The following is a 20,255-nucleotide window of genomic DNA, read 5'->3' as shown; positions in this document are numbered from 1 at the left end:
CCATGGGTAAGTCCTAGTCTCAGGCAGACTCCAGGAATCAGTGCCGAACCAAGAACAAACATCCTAATTTCTCCCACAGCGTTAATCCCTGATGCCGAGGCTCATTCACATCTACTCATTTCTGCATTCAACCCCAGACCATTTTGGATCATTCCCCAGCTTTGGCATGTGGATCACATCACTCGGAAGAGGCTCCTGGTCCTCTAGGGCAGGGATGGTGCTCAGCCATCCTGAAGAGAGCCTCCCTGGTTCTCAGCAATAGGTTGGGCTCACACAGGGCTCCTGATGAATGTCTGTGGATAACGGCACAGAAAATATTCTCCTGGGGCTGAATGATCCTACAAGTCTCACAGAGCCTGACACAAATCTGCAGTTTAACCTACATTCATTAAAGTTCTGAGCCACCCACAAGAAATGTCTGGGGATTTAACTTTGTGGATGAACCAGAATGGCATTAGACAAAATCAACCAGATACACTAAGAAAAGGCACTGGGGGGCCACAACACAGTAAGAGCAGCACAAAACTGGGGGTCAGTACGGGCTCCATCAGTTCTCAATAGTGGGACCCTGCTTTCCAAATAGTAAGGCACAAATGATAAGGAATGCTGCTTATTTACCAAAAGGACTAGCCTGGGAGCAAGTTTCCTAGGTTCTAGCCCCAGCTCTGCCATCGGACAAGCCAACTCCTCAATCTATAAAATGGGGAGGAGAGGCCAGGCGTGGTGGCTCACACCTGTAATCCCAGCACTCTGGAAGGCCGAGGTGGGCGGATCACGAGGTCAGGAGATCGAGACCATCCTGGCCAACATGGTGAAACCCCATGTCTACTAAAAACACACAAAAAATTAGCTGGGCGTGGTGGCATGCCTGTAGTCCCAACTACTCGGGAAGCTGAGGCAGGAGAATCACTTGAACTTGGGAGGCGGAGCTTGCAGTGAGCCAAGATCGTGCCACTGCACTCTAGCCTGGGCAACAGAGCAAGACTCTGTCTCAACAAAAAAAAAAAAAAAAAAAAAAGGAAGGAGAGAGTTGGCAACATGGGGAACTTTGTTCTATAAAAATATATACTTAACATGCTTGGGAAATCCTAAGTTTAAACAATACAACACAAGGTTTTTTGTCTATTTTTTTTTTTTTTTTTTTTGAGACGGAGTCTCGCTCTGTCTCCCAGGCTGCAGTGCAGTGGCCAGATCTCAGCTCACTGCAAGCTCCGCCTCCCGGGTTCACGCCATTCTCCTGGCCCAGCCTCCGGAGTAGCTGGGACTACAGGCGCCTGCCACCTCGCCCGGCTAGTTTTTTTTTTGTATTTTTAGTAGAGACGGGGTTTTACCGTGTTAGCCAGGATGGTCTCGATCTCCTGACCTCGTGATCCACCCATCTCGGCCTCCCAAAGTGCTGGGATTACAGGCTTGAGCCACCGCGCCCGGCCGGGTTTTTTGTCTATTTTTTATTAAAAAAAATATTTTCGGCCGGGCGCGGTGGCTCAAGCCTGTAATCCCAGCACTTTGGGAGGCCGAGACGGGCGGATCACGAGGTCAGGAGATCGAGACCATCCTGGCTAACACGGTGAAACTCCGTCTCTACTAAATATACAAAAAACTAGCCGGGCGAGGTGGCGAGCGCCTGTAGTCCCAGCTACTCGGGAGGCTGAGGCAGGAGAATGGGGTAAACCCGGGAGGCGGAGCTTGCAGTGAGCAGAGATCCGGCCACCGCACTCCAGCCTGGGTGACAGAGCGAGACTCCGTCTCAAAAAAAAAAAAAAAAAAAAAAAAAATATTTTCAGCAACACCAGCCCAAGACGACACAAGGTTTTTAAATTTAATTAAAAAAAAATTTTTTTTGGAGACAGAGGCTTACTGTTGCCCAGGCTGGAATGCAGTGGTGCCATCACGGCTCATTGGAGCCTCAACTTCCTAGCTCAAGCCATCCTCCCACCTCAGCGTCAAGAGTAGCTGGGACTTGGCTGGGCTCAGTGACTCATGCCTGTAATCCCAGCACTTTGGGAGGCCGAGGCGGGCAGATCACCTGAGGTCAGGAGTTTGAGACCAGCCTGGCCAACATGGTGAAACCCCATCTCTACTAAAAATACAAAACTTAGCCAGGCATGGTGGTAGGTGCCTGAAATCTCAGCTACTCAGGAGGCTGAGGCAGGAGAATCGCTTGAATCTGAGAGGCAGAGGTTGCAGTGAGCCGAGATCGCGCCATTGCACTCCAGCTTGGGGAACAAGAGTGAGACTTTGTCTCAAAAACAAACAAACAACAAAAAAGAGTAGCTGGGACTATAGGAATGTGCAACCATGCTCAACCACGCTCAGGTAATATTTTTATTTTTTAAAGAGACAGGGTTATGTTGCCCAGGCTGATCTTGAACTCCTGTACTCAAGCAATCTTCCCAAAGTGTTGGGATTACAGGCATGTAACAGCCATCACACTCGGCCTGTTTTTATTTTTGAGGCAAAGTCTTCCTGTTGCCCAGGCTGGACTGCAGTGCACAATCATAGCTTACTGCAGCCTCGAACTCCTGGGCTCAAGTGATCCTCCTGACTCAGTCTTCTGAGTAGCTGGGACTACAGGCATGTCACCGTGCTCAGTCAAATTTTAATTTTTTCTAAGACAACAGGGGTCTCACTATGTTGCCCAGGCTAGTCTTGGATTCCTAGGCTCAAGTGATCCTCCTGCCTTGGCCTCCTAAAGTGCTAGGATTACAAGCACGAGCCACTACGCCCTGACCTACTTTTTAGTTTTTTTTTCCTTTGAGACAGGGTCTTACACTGTCACCCAGGCTGGAGTGTAGTGGTGCAATCATAGCTTACTGTACCCTCAAACTCCTGGGCTCCAGTGATCCTCCTACCTCTGTCTCCTGAGTAGCTTTAACTATAGGTGTGTGCATGTACGCAGTCATAGCCACGCCTGGCTAATTTTTAAATTTTTTGTAGAGAAGGGGTCTCACTATGTTGCCCAGTCTGGTCTGGAACTCCTGGTCTCAAATGATCCTACTACCTTGGCCTTCCAAAGTGTTGGAATTATAGGTGTGAGCCAGCACACCTGGCTTGAGGCTTGACACACAGCTGTTTTTTTTTTTTTTTAATTCAGGACTTCTCAGAGCCTTTAATGTTCTAACGAGCATAGTGAATTTCCAAGAGATGATATAGCACATGCTACATTTTCCAGACACATTTGGCTAAGGGACCCTTTTCTGAGAATCCCCTAATAATATCCCCTGGAACAATAATCTTCAGAACATGAGAAATACCAGATTAGACTTAGAAGGCTCTTTCTGGCTCCGCCATTCTAGGATCCTAAATAAGATTCAAACATTAGTCTAGGGGGTCTCAACTCTCCAGGGTCCTGATACTAACATCTTTTTTTTTTTTTTTTTTTTTTTTTTGAGATGGAGTTTCACTCTTGTCACCCAGACTGAGTGCAATGGCACGATCTTGGCTCACTGCAACCTCTGCCTCCCGGGTTCAAGTGATTCTCCTACCTTAGTCTCCCAAGTAGCTGGGATTACAGGTGCCCGCCACCACACCTGGCTAATTTCTGTATTTTTTTTTTTTTGGAGACAGAGTCTCACTCTGTTGCCCAGGCTGGAGTGCAGGGGCACAATCTCTGCTCACCACAAGCTCCGCCTCCCGGGTTCATGCCATTCTCCTGCCTCAGCCTCCCAAGTAGCTGGGACTATAGGCGGCCACCACCACGCCCGGCTAATTTTTTGTATTTTTAGTAGAGATGGGGTTTCACCGTGTTAGCCAGGATGGTCTCCATCTCCTGACCTCGTGATCCGCCCACCTCGGCCTCCCAAAGTGCTGGGATTACAGGCTTGAGCCACCGCGCCGGGCCTAATTTTTGTATTTTTAGTAGAGACGGGTTTCACCATGTTGGCCAGGCTGGTCTTGAACTCCGAACCTTAGGTGATCCGCCCACCTCGGCCTCCCAAAGTGCAGGGATTAGAGGAGTGAGCCACCGCACCGGGCTGATACTAACATCACTTTTTTTTTTTTTTTTTTTTTTTTTTTGAGAGACAGAGTCCTGCTCTGTCACCCAGGCTGGAGTGCAGTGGCCGGATCTTAGCTCACTGCAAGCTCTGCCTCCCGGGCTCCCGCCTTTCTCCTGCCTCAGCCTCCCAAGTAGCTGGGACCACAGGCGCCCACCACCACACCTGGCAAATTTTATTTTTTGTATTTTTTAGTAGAGACAGGGTTTCACCGTGTTAGCCAGGATGGTCTCAATCTCCTGACCTCATGATCCGCCCGTCTCAGCCTCCCAAAGTGCTGGGATTACAGGCTTGAGCCACCGACTAACATCACTTTCATACAGATACCATGGAACCTCCCCTCTCCCAACACTTGGAAGTAGGACTGAGATCTTTCCTTTAAACAATTCTTGCCAGAGTGACAAAGTCTAGATGAATTCCCCAATAAAAAAGATGCATAGTTTCTCTGGGAAGACACACTCTAAGCAGAGGGTAAAGGTTCCACGTAGATTCTGTTTCCATCCAAAGAGATGAAACATGTGTATTTTCCTACCTGGGCGATAGACCTGCTGCTGCTCCATTTCCAGTGGTCTCCTCTCGTAGCCGGACTCGTTTTCTTGTTTGATGACTTGGGTATCGTAGAATTGGTTCTGCCTGGTAATATTGTCCATGGCATCTTAAAACAAAATAAAAAATGGCCAATTAGAGGGGCAGTTCATGGAGAACCCTGGACCAAAGGGTCCAGAAGGCATCTGCGGGCCCAGGAGCTCAACTTAAGAGTGGTAAGAATAACAATATTAACTATTCATGGAGTGCATACTATACTCCAGAGCCTGGGATACAGCTGAAGACAAACTTGCCCCCACTGAAGCCTTCAGTTTAGGGAGACAGACAAATCTTAAAACAAATACATGCAAAAATTTAATATGATTGTGTTGAAGGCTACAAAGTAGTACCAGGAGCTAAGAAAGGGACCTGGAAAATAACAGATAAGCCTTGACTCAAAGGATACATAGGTGATGACTCAGTGATGAGAATGGAGAATGTTACTGGGGTTGGGATAACACATGTGAAAGCTCAGAGGTGGAACTAAGACCAGAGATTCCCTCAAGAACCTAGCAGCCCAACCCAGAGAGAATTTTAGAAAGCTAGGATGGGCAGCATACAGGCTCTCCTCCCCAGGGGCTAGCTCTCAGTCAGGGCCCCAAGGGCCCTACTACTGGCTATGCCAGGAGCCATGGGACAGAACCAAAGGGAAGGAGAGACTATTCTGCCACTTGCTAACTGACTGGATACCTTCTCAGAGGATAAATACATCTGGGCACAAACCAGGTGCAGCCCAAAGCGAAGAAAGTCACAGGTCACGTGGTTTGCTACAGGTCTGTTGACCAAGGTTGAAGGAGGGCTTAAGGAAGGCATGAAGGGGGCTCAAAGGACTTTGTTGTAGCAAGTAACGGAGAGAGGAAGAAACAGCATTATCTCCTTAATTGGAACACAGGGCCCTTTCAAACTATTCTGCTGCTTCCAGGCTCCAAGCGCAGTACTCCGCTTCCCACAAAGCCTCTTTTCCTGAGCATCTCTCCTGTGTCCACAGAGGCAGCCTCTCCTGGAGAGGCTATGATTCTAGGGTCCTTCTCCACTCCCTAAAACATCCCCCTTCTAACAAAAGGCAGGCCCAGTGCTAAGCCCCTCACACATGCGATTTCATTCATAACACCCCCGGGGGCTAGAGCGAACACACTATTTGTTGATTAACCCCATTTTACACGTAAGGAAACCAGGCTCACAGAGATGAAGTGACTTGCCAATATCTTTAAGCCAGATTTGAAACGAAGTCTGTCTGAGTCTAGAATCTACGCTCCAAAGCACCTAATTCGCTTTCCTCTCAGAGACGACTCTCTGGCCAGACCACCAGGTAACTACTACCCCACTACCCTTTCTTGCTAGGCATTCCTGCCATGGTCCCTCCTGCTCTAGACACACACACACAGGCCCACTCCTTTCTTCACAAGTCTCTGCAATGGGAAGTTCTCTTTCCAGCACCTGGATCCTAGATAATCTCTAGGCCATTGCCTATCCCAAATCCACACTCGAGTTATCTCCCTCCGGGAAACTCTATCTCTTATGAACAAGTATCCAATGCCAATCCCAAATCTTGTCTCCACTGTTACCTCATTTCTGTCCTCATTCCCTTAGCCCCAAGTCCCATGGTGCCCTCTTTTCGGAAAAACTCCACAAATTCTTACGCCAGAATCCCTTCTACTTACTCCTTAACCTTTCCAGTCCCCCCATTTCCCAGTCCTACTAGAAACCTGCCCTGAGGCCTGGTGCAGTGATTCACGCCTGTAATCCCAGCACTTCAGGAGGCTGAGGTGAGCAGATCACTTGAACCCAGGACTTCAAGACCAGCCTGGGCAACATAGCGAGACCCCATCTGTATTTTTAAAAAAGAGAAAGAAAGCAAGCTCCTTTTCCTTTTTTGAGACAAAGTTTCACTCTTGTTGCCCAGGCTGGAGTGTAATGGCATAATCTCGGCTGACCACAACCTCCCCCTCCCAGGTTCAAGCGATTCTTCTGCCTCAGCCTCCCAAGTAGCTGGGACTACAGGCACCCACCACCACGCCCGGCTAATTTTTGTATTTTTAGTAGAGACGGGTGATGGGGTTTCACTATGTTGGCCCGGCTGGTCTTGAACTCCTGACCTTGTGATCCGCCCGCCTCGGCCTCCCAAAGTGCTGGGATTACAGGCGTGAGCCACTGCACCCGGCCCTAAAGTTGCTTTTTTCTAACTGAAGATTCACTCCGTCCTATACCAGGGTTTCCTCTCCTCAGACAACCGCAGATCTACCCGAACCCATTCCCAGAGTCACACCTCCTGGCTGATGCAGAGTTCTGTGCTTCCCGCTGAAGGCCCCCACTCCCTGGGTACACAAATAACTGCTTCTGGGAACCGACCATATCTCTGGGAGACGCTCAGGTCCAGAAACATTCCCCACACTCCACTCTGAGGCCTCCAGTGAAGTCAACAGGTTTTCTTTCTCGTTGCTCCCTACAGCCTCCCCCCTCCCCATATTCGCTAAGCCAGATACATACTCCTTCTGTGCTGGACACAGGATCCTCTGTCTCCCGCCACATATTTCATCCACTTGGAATGTTACCAACTCATCTGCCCCCATCCCACCCGCAGCTACCCCGTTCTCCAAAAAGCCCACAGTTAGCTCTAGACCATTCAGCAGCAGCCTCAGAGTTATTTGTCCTCAGTCTTCTTAGCTCTAGACCCCCAGATCCTTTGTTGAGGGAAAAATCCTCTCCCCCTCCAGCCTCTGGACACCAGGGCTCCCTACCCCTCTTCTAGAAGCCAACCAGAAAGTCCCCAGATCTCCCAGCACCAAATGTCCAGGCTGTGCCTGCTTCAAGGGTGGCCTTCCAGCCCCGGAAGAGAGATGGGGGTGCCCCCTCGTTCAATCTCCCGCAGCCCCTAAATGCTCACCAGCCAAACTCCAAAGCACTGAGTCCATTAGACCCTCCCCAGCCACAGACACCAGCGCCTCCACCTCACCCACCCACCCCCGAAGCAAATAGGAGAACTCCCAGGATCGCATCCAGCGGCATACTCCAGGATTCTGCTTCCTCAAAACTCTCGCAGCCCCGCACACCTGGACATTCTTTCCCCACCCTGGAAACACGGCTCACCACCCCGCAGCCCACACGCTGGGCTGGCCAGGCCGCCAAGCCCAAGGAGCTCCGAACCCCGAGATCTCCATTTTCGAGACCCTCCCAACCCAAATGGAAAACCTCTTGTTCTTCCGACTCTCTTCGGCTCCAGAAACCAGTTTCCGGTCTCCGATCCCTACGGTAAGGAATCCTCCCCGCCACCCCCGTCCCTCACCTCCGAAACCCAGAGGCCCCTCCCCCAGTGTGCCCCCTGCACCGAGCGTCTGGATCCACCCTCCGGTCGTGCCGGGGCCCTTGTCCCCAGATCCTTTTCGGTGGCGGGTAGCGGGATCCCCCGATCCTCAGGTCGTCTCCCCGACCTCAGGCGCTGGACTCCCGCGTCCCACAGCCCTTTCCTCGGCCCAGGCTCCGGGCTCCCCGGCCCCCGCCCCGCGCACTCTCACAATGTCCGTCCGGCCCCGAGTAGCCGCCGGGCTCCGCGTGCGGCTGCAGCCCGGGCGGCGGTGGCTGCGCGGTCCCCTCCAGCTCGGAGCCCCCCTCGGTCTCGACCTCCTCGTTGATGTGCCCGGGTCGCCCCGGTTCGTCGTCGGCCTCGAGCTCCCGCTCGTCGTCAGGCTCCTCGGCCTCCAACGCTGCCTGCAGCCGCTCAGCAAGCTCGGCCTTGAGGCCTCGAGTGTCCAGGCCGCGGCGCTGCAGCTCCTCGCGAAGTTCGTTCACCTTCAGACGGCGCACATCCATGGCCCGGGCCCCCGGGGTGGCCCCCGAGCCCGGCCCGGCCTCCCAGGGCTCTGTCCCCCTTAAACCTTTCCTGTCAGGAGGCGAAGGGGGAAGGGGGGGGGCCCACTCCAATGGCGGCGGCGGCTCAAAATGGCCGCCGCCACCGCCTCCCCCTTCACCCGTGCCTCGTCCGATGTAATACGAGTGCCAATTGGTCAGTGCATGGGGCAACGGGCGCGGGCCCGGAAACCTAGCCAATCAGAGTGCGGTTTTCAAAACAACGGCAACGAGAAGGCCTAGGAGCTACCGGGTAGGAAGCGTTGGCCTACGTCGAAGCCGAGGCCGGAGCGGAGGGCGGGAAAAGGCAGGAGGCGGAGCGTGCGCTGATTGGGTAGCTCTCGCGCGCCGGCTGCAGTAAAGCCCAATGAAAATAAGGGAGTAACGCTTTGGACCAATCAGCGGTGAGATCTCAGAATGAGCGTCCGACGGCCTTTCCTGCGCAGTCCTTTCATCAAACTAAGTGTCTCTGTAACACACATTCCGATTGGTGTATATCTCCCGCCCCTTGAGGAGTCCGAGCGGGTAAAACCACTAGAACCAATCAAATGGAGGGTCGTCAGAAACCCCTCCTTCCTGTTGCCTTTAAGAAACCGGAAAGAGATGAATTCACCAGGGGCCCGCCCCTTGCCGTTAGGGCGGTTTCAAAACAATCTGCCCACCAATCGCAGTTATTGTCTTAGCTCACTAAAGCGTAGAGATGGCTCGTTTTAGGAAAAATGCCCCAGATTGGCCGTGCTTCAGAGGACTGCCTCACAAATTTCGCTGTAGGAGGAGGTATACGAAATAGATATTAAGTGGATATACAGTTCGTAATCTGGAAGGAACCCAGTTGCCTTTAGTAAAAGCAAAATTTTGACTTTAGAGAGTCCCGAAGGTTTGACTATAGAGACTAGACTAACAACGGGAGGCTAGTTGTAAAGGACACGGCCTCCCCTTCCCTTGGGTAGTCCGCGGCGGCCTTGCTCTATGGTCGGTGCCTGACGTGGAACGGGCGCTCTGCACGCGACCATAGAGCCTTCCCCTTACGAAAGACATCCAGAAGTTCACCGACCGCCCTCTCCAATCCTCTAATCGGCTGTTCCCGTAAATCGGGCTGTCTGGCGTCTGTATTGACAAGCTCAAACCCACGGATCCGTCATTAACCTTCGCGCTCATGAATACAAAAGCCACAGAGCTTCCCTGTGTCTAATGCTGCACCACCTGTCGCCTCTAACTCAGAAAACAAAACTCGAGTAAGACGCAATCGGGATACATGATGCAGACGCCGACTGCCTCCTGAGCCACACGTTAAGCCCGCAGAAGCCACACACCATCTCTACTTAGACAAAGGCACACCCCGCAGACGTAAACAAACAGGCGTGCGTCAGATCAGACGCATCCAGTTCTTTTGTTTTGTTTTGTTTTGTTTTTGGGACGGAGTCTCGCTCTTGTTGCCCAGGCTGGAGTGCAGGGCCTCGATCTCAGCTCACCGCAACCTCCGCCTCCCGTGTTCAAGCGATTCTCCTGCCTCAGCCTTCCGAGTAGCTGGGATTACAGGTCCCCGCCACCGCGCCCGGCTAATTTTTGTATTTTTAGTAGAGAGAGGTTTCACCATGTCGGCCAGACTGGTCTCGAACTCCTGACCTCAAGTGATCCGCCCGCCTCGGCCTCCCAAAGTGCTGGGATTACAGGCGTGAGCCACCGCGCCCGGCCCCAATTCTGATCTGCTTTGGGTAAGGTACCCAGCTGCAGTGTAGAGGTGCCCACTACGGTCCGCAGAGGCAGGCGGCATCGAATGATAAAGATAACACAGGATAGTTGCACTACAAGCGAACACTACAGCAACCCAGACACACAGCACCCACTCAGCAGCGGGACAGACACTCACGTGGGCCCAGAGGTTCCAGTCCAGACACCCCGCCCCTCGCCCACGTCCGACTTCCTCTCTCTCTCCTCCCAGCTTCCCACAATGATTTGTTCTAAAAAAGTTTGTGGCCCGGATTGAACTGTCCCTGGTTCTCAGGAGTCGCCACTGGAGGGCGTCCGGGCGCTGCCAAGGGTTTCTCCATTTGCTGCTGGCCACACCCGCGAACGCCTGCTCGCCAGTGCATGCCAGACACGGTGGGTTGGTTTTGGCTGGAGGCCCCTTGTGGGTCCGTGATGGTCGAAGGTGTTCTGTGCCTGTGTTTCTATGTCAGTCTGAACGTTCGGGGCTGTGAGTACCTGTTGTAATCTCCACGTCTCTTGAGTATTTGTGTCACTTGACTCCGGGTCTGTGTCTCTTCCTATTCGTGGCAGGTATCTGCCTGAGCATGTTTGTAAATATGTTTGTGTCTGTGTAATTCTGTGTGTCTGTGTTACTCTATGCATCTGAATTTCAGTCTTTTTATTTGTGACCAGGTCCTCCCGGGTGTGTCCATTAATTCATGTGTCTGTTACTTTGCGGGGCACAGGTGTGTGTGTGTCTGTGATGCTGGATCCGTATGTCAGTTCCTCACTGGGCGTTTCTGAGAGCATGCGTCTCTTGCTTGTGTGTCTTTTTGTCTATCTGTATGTTCATCTCTACCCTCTTTAGTGAGGAGAGAATTCCAAGACCCCACCAAGCCTTCTTTTTTCTGATGGGGGAAACTGAATTGCCAGGGAACGGGGCCACATCACAGCTAAAAGGAGACAAGAGGAGACAGAAGCTCATTGATATACAAACTTTTATGTGACCTGAGCCCCTCTGAAGGCACCAGAGTCCACACTGTATACTCAGAAGATGAAGGATTGGCTCAGGGGGGCAACATAACCCGGAAGGCGGGAGATCGTCCATCCCCTGCGGGAAAGGAGGCATCCCTAATGCATTGCACAGGCTTGAAGGGGGCACACCCCCACAGGAGGGGAGGAGGAAGCAATGGTGGCTAAAAAGGAGACGGGCATCCCAAAGAATACTACAGTATAGGGTTAGAACCTTGGAATTGCACTTAATAGTCTAGACCTGTGGACCTTTAGACTCTTAGAAACTTAGAACATTTGAGCCTTAGAATTACAGTGCTTAGAACTGTAAGATTTTAGAAATGTGGATTCTTGGATGCTTAACCATGGTCCTAGAGAGGCAGAATGCAGCAAAGAACCTAAAGGTGTCCAACATTAGAAATGATTAGAACTTGGTGTCTAGTTAGTCACAACTGAGTGTGAGAGTCTTATAACTTAGATACTTAGGATCCAGAATCTTGGACCAATGGAATCTAAAGTGCCTTGAAACAGAACAAACCATTAGAATCTTATTTAATCGTCTAGAATCTTGGAGCATCTGATCTAGAATCTTAGACACAGAGAATCTAAGATCTTAGAGTAAGTCTTAGACTATCACATCTTAGAACACTGGACCTTAGAAACTCCATCTTTAGACTCTTAAAACTTTTGAATTACAGATTCTAGAGCTTTTGACCCTTAGGATGTAAGATCTTATACAAGAGAATCTGTTATCATAAAGCCTCAGAAACTATAATTGATCATCATTAGAATCTTAGAACTTGAGAAGATAAAATTTTGAAGGCTTATGGTCTAGAGTCTTACAGCCAGAGTATCTAGACTCTCAGAGCCTTAAAACATCATATTTTAGAACACTAGGCCTTAGAACCTCCATGTCTAGAATTAAAGAATCTTTAGAATCTAGAATCTTACATTCTAAGGACTCTGAACCCTAGAAAAATAAAAATCTAGAATCATAGAGCCTTAGATCCTAAAATCAGAATCTTAGAGCTTTAAAACCTAAAACCTTGAGGCCTTATCAAAAATATTAGAACCAGAAAATCTAAAACCACAGAATCTCAGAGCCTTACAATAGTAGGTCTTAAGGTTGAGTGCAGTGGCTCACACCTGTAATCCCAGCACTTTGGGAGGCCGAGGTGGGTGGATCACTTGAGGTCAGGAGTTTTAGACCAGCCTGGCCACCATGATGAAACCCTGTCTCTACTAAAAATACAAAAATGAGCCAGGTGTGGTGGCAGGTGCCTGTAATCCCGGCTACTTGGGAGGCCGAGGCAGGAAAATCATTTGATCTTGGTAGGTGGAGGTTGCAGTGAGGCAAGATTGCACCACTGCACTCCAGCCTGGGTCACAGAGCGAGACTCTATCTCAAAAAAAAAAAAAAGAAAAAAAAAGTAGGCCTTAAAACCTTAGCATTTTAATGGAATTAGAGACTTTGGAATTTCAGGTCCTTAGAACCAAAGACTCATAGCATCTTTGAAACCCAGAACCTTTGAATCTAGACTCTTTAAACTTTAGACTCTAGAGTCTTGGAATGTTAATACCTGGGAAGACTTCACATATTGCAATCCAACCCCTTCCTTTTACAGATGGTGATGCTACTGCTTTCAAGGTGATGCTACTGTACAGAGAAGGGGAGGGACCTGTCTGGGATGGAGGTGGGATAGGTAGGAAGATAGGGCTTCAGGTGGGGATAAGGCCTGGGGTGGGAAAGTGGGGAGGTGGAGTTTCCCCCAGTGGCAGTGCCTAGCTTGGATCCTGAGAGGGAGTCCCAGGTGGAGGGTTGTCTCAGGCGCCATCCTCCTGCCCTGGGGCTGCTGGGGAGCCCCTATCAGCAGGCTGAGCGGGGCTAGGGGCTGTGGAAGGGCAGAGGACATAGCGTCCAGCAGGATGGACCTCAGCCGAAGTGAGGCAGCTACAGGAATCCTTAGGGTCTAGCTGGGTTGGGGGGTCAGCTCCTCCAGCAGCGCCGGGAGGTTCAGGATAACCTCCACCCTCATCCATGTTGACATAGAGGATTTCGTCAGGCTCCTGGGCAGGAGGCAAGGCCTTCAGTGTGTTCTCCAAATCTTCCCGCAGCTCTGTAAAACTTGGCCGGTCCTGGGGATTTAGCTCCCAGCACCGCGACATCAAGGCATACCTAGGGCAGCAAAATGAGGGTTGGGAGATTGAGCAGGGACTCAGAAGGGGGGCATTCTGGGAGCCTGGGGACGTTTTAGGACACTCAGGGGACTGGGGGCATTTTAGGGGACTGGAGGGAGCCTCAGCAGTTTGAAGCCATCTATGGGGATTTGGGAATTCCCAAGAGTTTCTGAGTTGGGTCCTGGGAGACTCAGGAGCTGGGAAGGGTCTTGGGAAACCTGGCTGGGTATGGAGTAGTATTCTGATGAGGGTTTGCTAGAACAGACTTTCCCAGCTCCCCAGAGCAGACTTGCATCAAAGCCTGGCTATGCCTCTTTCAAGCTGTGCTGGTTTAAAATAGATCCATAAATTCTTTGACCCTCCTCCCCGCAAAAGATGGAGAATAAATCGTCTCCTCTTGAGCATGGGCAGGACTTAGTGACTTGCTTCTGATTTGGCAGAAGCAATGGCGTGTGTGACTTCTGAGACTAGGTCATAAAAGGCATGCGGCTTCCTCACACTTTGTCTTGCCACGTTGTGAGTAAGATCAAGCAGTGCCACCAAGGGTTCCACCTGGCAACGAACTGAAGCCTCCTGCCACAGCCATGTGAGTAAGCCACCTTGAAAGCAATCTTCCAGTCCCAAGCTTCAGATGACTGCAGCCCCCAATGATATCTTTGTAACTTCGTTAGAGATCCTGAACCAAAATCACTCTGATAAGCTGTTCCCAATATCCAACTTTCAGAAACCATGGGAGATAATAAATGTTTGTTGTTTTAAACTACTCGATGTGGGGATATAGATAATAAACACACCAGCTGTGCAACCTTTGACAAATAAATCGCCCTCCCAGACTGGGCACAGTGACTCACGCCTGTAATCCCAGCACTTTGGGAGGCTGGGGCGGGTGGATGATGACGTAAGGATATCAAGACAATCCTGGCTAATGCAGTGAAATCCCATCTCTACTAAAAATACAAAAAAAAAAAAAAAAAAAAAAAAAATTAGCTGGGCGTGGTGGCACGTGCCTGTAGTCCCAGCTACTTGGGAGGCTGAGGCAAGAGAATCGCTTGAACCTGGGAGGTTGCAGGGAGCCAAGATCAAGCCATTGCACTCCAGCCTGGGCGACAGAGCGAGACGCGAATAAATAAATAAAAATAAATTACCCTCCCTGTAGGACTGGATTTTCTCATCTGCAAAATGGGAATCGTAATGATACCTCTCCACACCATATGGCTGTGGTAAGGACCAAATGATCTAACACATGCCAGGCACCTAAAACAGTGCCTTCTAGTCAGTTCTATAAAAATATTAACTGTTGGCCGGGCACGGTGGCTCAAGCCTGTAATCCCAGCACTTTGGGAGGCCGAGACGGGTGGATCACGAGGTCAGGAGATCGAGACCATCCTGGCTAACATGGTGAAACCCCATCTGTACTAAAAAATACAAAAAACTAGCCGGGCGAGGTGGCAGGCGCCTGTAGTTCCAGCTACTTGGGAGGCTGAGGCAGGAGAATGGTGTAAACCCGGGAGGCGGAGCTTGCAGTGAGCTGAGATCCGGCCACTGCACTCCAGCCTGGGCGACAGAGCAAGACTCCGTCTCAAAAAAAAAAAAAAAAAAATGTTAACTGTTATTTTTACTCCTCTCAGCTCTTGGAGTACCCAAGGTGGACTGAGGAGTCTGAAGCCCCAGGCTGTCTCCTCTTGACCCAACCAGGCTCCTCTCTTTACCCTCAAAGTGCTGGCTAAATGTCACGGCCTTCTCTGCATGCTCTAATACTGCAGAGTTTGATAAGCATTCCCTAAAGGATCCTGCAAACATCTCAGAGGAGACCTGAGTCTGCAGAAGGTCAATAAAACAAACTGGAGGGTTTTGCAGAGAGTCCTGGGTGTTGAGGAGCAGGTGGGGGAAGCATGGTGTGCTTGGGAGTCTGGAATGAGAAGTCTCTGGGAGTGCATGTTCCAACAGCAGGGCCGCCAGGTAAGACTGTGCTGTTCTTCACTACCCAAGGATACCTGGCTTGGGGATGGGGAGCCAGGGGACTGATTCAGCCCGCATTCCAGACACAGATAAAGGAAGAAAGGGTGTCTTCAGCTGATTTGCACCCCACTGGCCAGTGGTGGCCCTACTCAGAGCATTGGTGAGGGGCAAGTGGGTCATTCAGCATTCTCAGGGATTCTGTCCGGGTTATAGAGAGTACTGGACCTGTGAGGGCCATGTGGGGGTAGTCAGGGGTTTGGAATGAATTCTGGGTTGGGGGAAACCTAAGGGTCCTCACAGTCCATCCAGACAGTCCGCAGGCTGCTTCAGGCGATTTCCCTGGCGCAGATAGTCATAAATCTCGCTGTTCTCCACGCCTGGATATGGGGTTTGGCCTCTTGTGGCAATCTCCCACATTGTCACCCCGAAGGACCACTGTATGGGGCAGAGGGGAGGGAATTAGACGGTCTCTCCTGCACAGAATCACCCGCCCCAATACCCAGGTTCATGGGTACACCCACACTTATGTACACATGTTCACAACCATCTTCTGGGAGCGTCACAAGTATTCACAGAAACATAATACTTTAGCTGGGCGCGGTGGCTGACGCCTGTAATCCCAGCACTTTGGGAAGCTGAGGTGGGTGGACCGCCTGAGGTCAGGAGTTTGAGACCAGCCTGGCCAATATAGTGAAACCCCATCTCTACTAAAAATACAAAAATGAGCCAGGCGTGGTGGTGGGCGCCTGTAATCCTAGATACTCGGGAGACTGTGGCAGGAGAATCGCTTCAGCCCGGGAGGCAGAGGTTGCAGGAAGCCGAGATCATCATGCCACTGCACTCCAGCCTGGGTGACAGCATGAGACTCCATGTCAAAAAAAGAAAAAAAAAAAGAAAAAAAGAAAAAAATATATATGTAAAGTATTTGACACAGGTATACACATGAATAAGTAACTTTTGTGGATGCATACACATGCTCACCATCACACGCATATACACACTTCATGGACACATGAGCTCATGTGCCACTCTGCACACCCTGGCTGTCCACATTCTACGAGTGTGTGCGCATGCACACATAATCACTGCAGCTTCTTCTAACCTAAACTGTCTACACTGCTACCATGCACACATGGGCCTGTATTTATCCTGGGCATGTATGCACCACTGTTCAGAGATGCCCACCATACTCCAAGACATGCCTAGCCCATGTAGACAAGCCCCTGCAAAGGGAAGCCAACATGTCCCTGTGACCCTTGCATTCACAGCCGCCCAGTCAGGCCATGCCCTCCCATGGCTCCCCACTCTTGGTGGGGATGCACGTACCACATCACTCTTGCTCGTGTAGACACGGTCAGCTAGACTCTCAATGGCAATCCACTTGACTGGCATCTTGGCGATACGTCCCTGGCGGTAGTAGTCCCCGTTGTAGATCTTCTTGGAGAGCCCGAAGTCCGCCACACACACGGACATGTTCTCATTCAGCCTGTTTGGATTGGGGAAAGGAACAGGGTCAGGGCATCGGTCACGTCCACCAGGAAGTCTGCCCTGGCTCTCAGACACATCTGCACCTCCTCCCCTCACTGTCCTGGCTGCGGGGTGGGGATATGTCTCCCAAATCTTCACCCCATTCCAGAAGGGAACTGCTTTACTTCTTGTTCACTCTGTCAAATGAGGATGGGACTTCCTCATTTGGGGACTCCTGAGGGCTTCCTCAGGCCTTCCCAACTTTGGCTCTTTGCTAGATTCTAAGGTCCTTCCTTGAGTTTGATTCCTTGATGAAAAAGCATTTTTTTTTCTTGAAGTATAGTGTACATACAGAAATGTGCACAAGTCGTAAGTGAGCAGCTCACTGAATTTTCACACACACACCCGTGTAACCAGCAGCCAGATTAAAAAACAGAACATGGCTGGGCACGGTGGCTCACGCCTGTAATCCCAGCACTTTGGGAGGCCAAGGCAGGTGGACCACTTGAGGTCAGGAGTTCCAGACCAGCCTGGCCAACATGGTGAAACTCTTGTCTCCACTAAAAGTACAAAAATTAGCCAGGTGTGGTGGTGTACACCTGAAATCCCAGCTACTTGGGAGGCTGAAGCAAGAGAACCAGTTGAACCCAGTAGGCGGAGGTTGCAGTGAACTGAGATCGTGCCACTGCACTCCAGCCTGGGCAACAGAGCAAGTGAGACTCTGTCTCAAAAAAAAAAAAAAAAAAAAAAAAAAAATGGCCAGGCACAGTCGCTCAAGCCTGTAATTTCAGCACCTCGGGAGGCCAAAGTGGGAGGATCACTTGAGGCTAGGAGTTCAAGACCAACCTGGAAAACAAAACAAGACCCTGTCTCTACAAAAAAAATTAAAAACTAGCTGGACATGGTGGCACATGTCTGTAGTCCCAGCTACTTAGGAGGCTGAGGCAGAAGGATAGCTTGAACCAGTAGTTGGAGGCTACAGTGAGCTATGATCATGCCACTGCACCCCACGCTAAAGGACAGAGTAACACTCTGTCAAAACAAAAAAGAAAAGAAAGAAAGGGAATGAAAGAGAAAGCAAGGGAAAGAGAGAGAGGGAGGGAGGGAGGAAGGAAGGAAGGAAGGAAGGAAGGGAGGGAGGGAGGGAGGGAGGAAGGAGAAAGAAAAAAAGAAAGGAAGGAAGGAAAGAGAAAGAAAGAGAGACAGAAAGAAAGAAAAGAAAAAAGAAAAGGAAGAAAATCCATGGGACAGGACATTCATACGATGGAATACCATACCACACAGCAAAGAAAAAAAGCAAACTACTCCTACACAGATTCATCTCAAAAACATCATGCTGAGCCATAGAAGCCAGACACAAAGCAGTACAAACTGCATGATCCCATTTGTATGACTTTTCAGAACAGGCGAAACTAACACTGAGAAGTCAGGATAGTGGGTACCACTTGGCGGTAGTGATTGGAAAGAGGAAGAGGCATGAAGGAGCCTGCTGGGGCTAACAAATATTCTTTACCTTGATCTAGTGGTTACATGGGTCTATACCCATAAAAATTCATTGAGCTGAGCTTGCACATATACGATGTGTATATTTTAGTGTATGGAAAATATACATCAATTTTTTTGGAGATGGGGTCTTGCTCTGTTGTCCAGACAGTAGTGAAGTGATAGCATCATGGCTCACTTCAGCCTCAACCTCCTGGGCTCAAGCAATCCTCCCACCTCAGCCTCCCAAGTAGCTGGGACCACAGGCATACACCACCATGCCCAGATAATTTATTTTTTGTAGAGGCAGGGTTCACTATGTTGCCCAGGCTGGTCTTGAACTCCTGGTTACAAGTGATCCTCCTGCCTCAGCCTCCCAAAGGGCTGGGATCATAGGTGTGAGCACCTGGCTCGGCACCTGGCCGAGATTAATATTCTAACTCTGTGGTTCCATTCCCTCCACCCTCTACCCTCCCCTTACCCTCTATTCTGGCTTTTGGGGGATTTATTGTTCTTTCTTTTTTTCTTTTTTTTTTTTGAGATGGTGTCTAACTGTTGTTACCTAAGCTGGTCTCGAGGCTCAAGCAATCCTCCCACCTCAGCCTTAGGAATGGCTAGGATTACAGGTTACTATTTTCTTTTTTCTTTCTTTCTTTTTTTTTGAGACAGAGTCTCGCTCTATCACCCAGGCTAGAGTGCAGTGATGTGATCTCGGCTCATTGCAACCTCCGCCTCCCGGGTTCAAGCAATTCTAGTGTTGGGATTACAGGCACACACCACCACATCCGGATGAATTTTGTATTTTTAGTAGAGAGGGGGTTGCGCCAAGGCTGGTCTCGAACTCCTGGCCTGAAGTGATCTACCCGCTTCGGACTCCCAAAGTGCTGGGATTACAGGCGTGAGCCACCGCGCCCTGTCTGGCATGTTTTCTGCTTGTTCATTGGTGGGGAATTTGGTTTCCTTATACAGTGTGGCCGCTTCCAAAGGGCAGCCCCAGGCAAGTCACCCAGCATGGAGCGGGACAGAGATGGGGCTCACATGTCCCCACCCCCATCGGTCACCTCAGCCCCTTTGCTCACCTCATGCTGTGCACTGAGCCCACCTTCTGGTCTCTTCCCTCTCCACATCCAAATGCTCCTTCCAGATCTCAGTTCAGGACCCACCTCGTCCAGGAAGCCTTCCCAGACCCCCTTACTGACTTTCCTGGCCCTGAGTTCTGACCTGCCCTTCGTGGGTGTCTAGCCCCGCTTCCATCCTAAGAAGGGGGGAGGGAGCTCCCTCAGGGAGTGTGGGAGCAGCGTGGGGGTGTCCCTGAAAGGCACTCACATGCAGTTCCTGGCCGCCAGGTCCCGGTGTATGAATCTCTTGGTACTCAGATATTCCATGCCACTGGCGATGTCCGCCATGAACTTCACTAGCATCTGAGTGGGCAGGTACTGGGGAGCCAAGGCAGGTGGGAGGAGAGGTCAACAGAGTCCCTGATGTGATCCCTCCTCCCTCTATCCCTTTGTGCAATTCTAGCTCTGCCCGAGTTGGTTTCCCATGGCCCTGACAATTCAACCCAACCCCTCTCCATGGCCTGCAAGGTCCTATAAACTTGCTCCAGCCTTCCTTTCGGACTTGATCGCCTATGTTCTTGCCCTTGACTGACACTCCCCAGACTCCCCTCTGGTCTTCAGACAAACAATGATCATTCCCACCTTCCAGCCTTTGCCTATGCTGTGCGCTCTGTTGGGATCGCTTCCTGCCCAGATCTCCAGACATCCCCCCAGCCCCAACTCCTTCACAATCACCTCCTCAGCAAGATCTTCCACGTCCACCCAAATTCACTGCCTGGCCTCCTTATCATCCATCCTAGTGTATTTCCTTCCTAGCACTGAAACACTTAAATCATCTTGCTCAGGTATTTATTAGCTTGTTTATTGTCTGCCCCTCCCCTGCTGGAAGACATGCTCCAGGAGAGTAAGCTCCTGGTCACCATGGTCTTCCCAGGGTCTGAGCAGCCCTGGGTACCTGATAGATACTCAGTTAATATTTGTAGACTGG

General features: G+C 50.6%; 2 protein-coding genes across 9 annotated transcripts in view; both read right to left on the bottom strand.

Annotated features, from left to right (window-relative positions):
* Positions 1-10,380, bottom strand: part of HNRNPUL1 (heterogeneous nuclear ribonucleoprotein U like 1) — a 47,973-nt gene extending 37,593 nt beyond the window's left edge. The window contains exons 1-2 of one of the 6 annotated variants that reach the window (XM_050768429.1): positions 10,294-10,380; positions 4,528-4,650 (exon numbers count right to left, since the gene is read on the bottom strand). In XM_050768429.1, the coding sequence (XP_050624386.1) occupies positions 4,528-4,645 (118 nt within the window). In that variant the 5' untranslated portion in view covers positions 4,646-4,650; positions 10,294-10,380. Of the gene's footprint in view, positions 1-4,527; positions 4,651-7,769; positions 7,843-8,092; positions 8,717-10,293 lie in introns of those variants that run through there. The other 5 variants (XM_050768428.1, XM_050768424.1, XM_050768425.1 and 2 more) reach the window with 5 other exon arrangements.
* A 716-nt stretch (positions 10,381-11,096) lies between these two features.
* Positions 11,097-20,255, bottom strand: part of AXL (AXL receptor tyrosine kinase) — a 44,368-nt gene continuing 35,209 nt past the window's right edge. For all 3 annotated transcript variants that reach the window (XM_050768417.1, XM_050768418.1, XM_050768419.1), the window contains 4 exons: positions 19,536-19,645; positions 16,587-16,746; positions 15,559-15,695; positions 11,097-13,299 (listed from right to left, as the gene is read on the bottom strand). In XM_050768417.1, the coding sequence (XP_050624374.1) occupies positions 12,948-13,299; positions 15,559-15,695; positions 16,587-16,746; positions 19,536-19,645 (759 nt within the window). In that variant the 3' untranslated portion in view covers positions 11,097-12,947. The remainder of the gene's footprint in view (positions 13,300-15,558; positions 15,696-16,586; positions 16,747-19,535; positions 19,646-20,255) is intronic.

The sequence above is a fragment of the Macaca thibetana genome, chromosome 19, assembly GCF_024542745.1.
Source record: "Macaca thibetana thibetana isolate TM-01 chromosome 19, ASM2454274v1, whole genome shotgun sequence".
NCBI classification, from domain to species: Eukaryota; Metazoa; Chordata; class Mammalia; order Primates; family Cercopithecidae; genus Macaca; species Macaca thibetana.
Note: the sequence above shows the minus strand (reverse complement) of the source record. Positions and strands in the feature narration are given on the sequence as shown.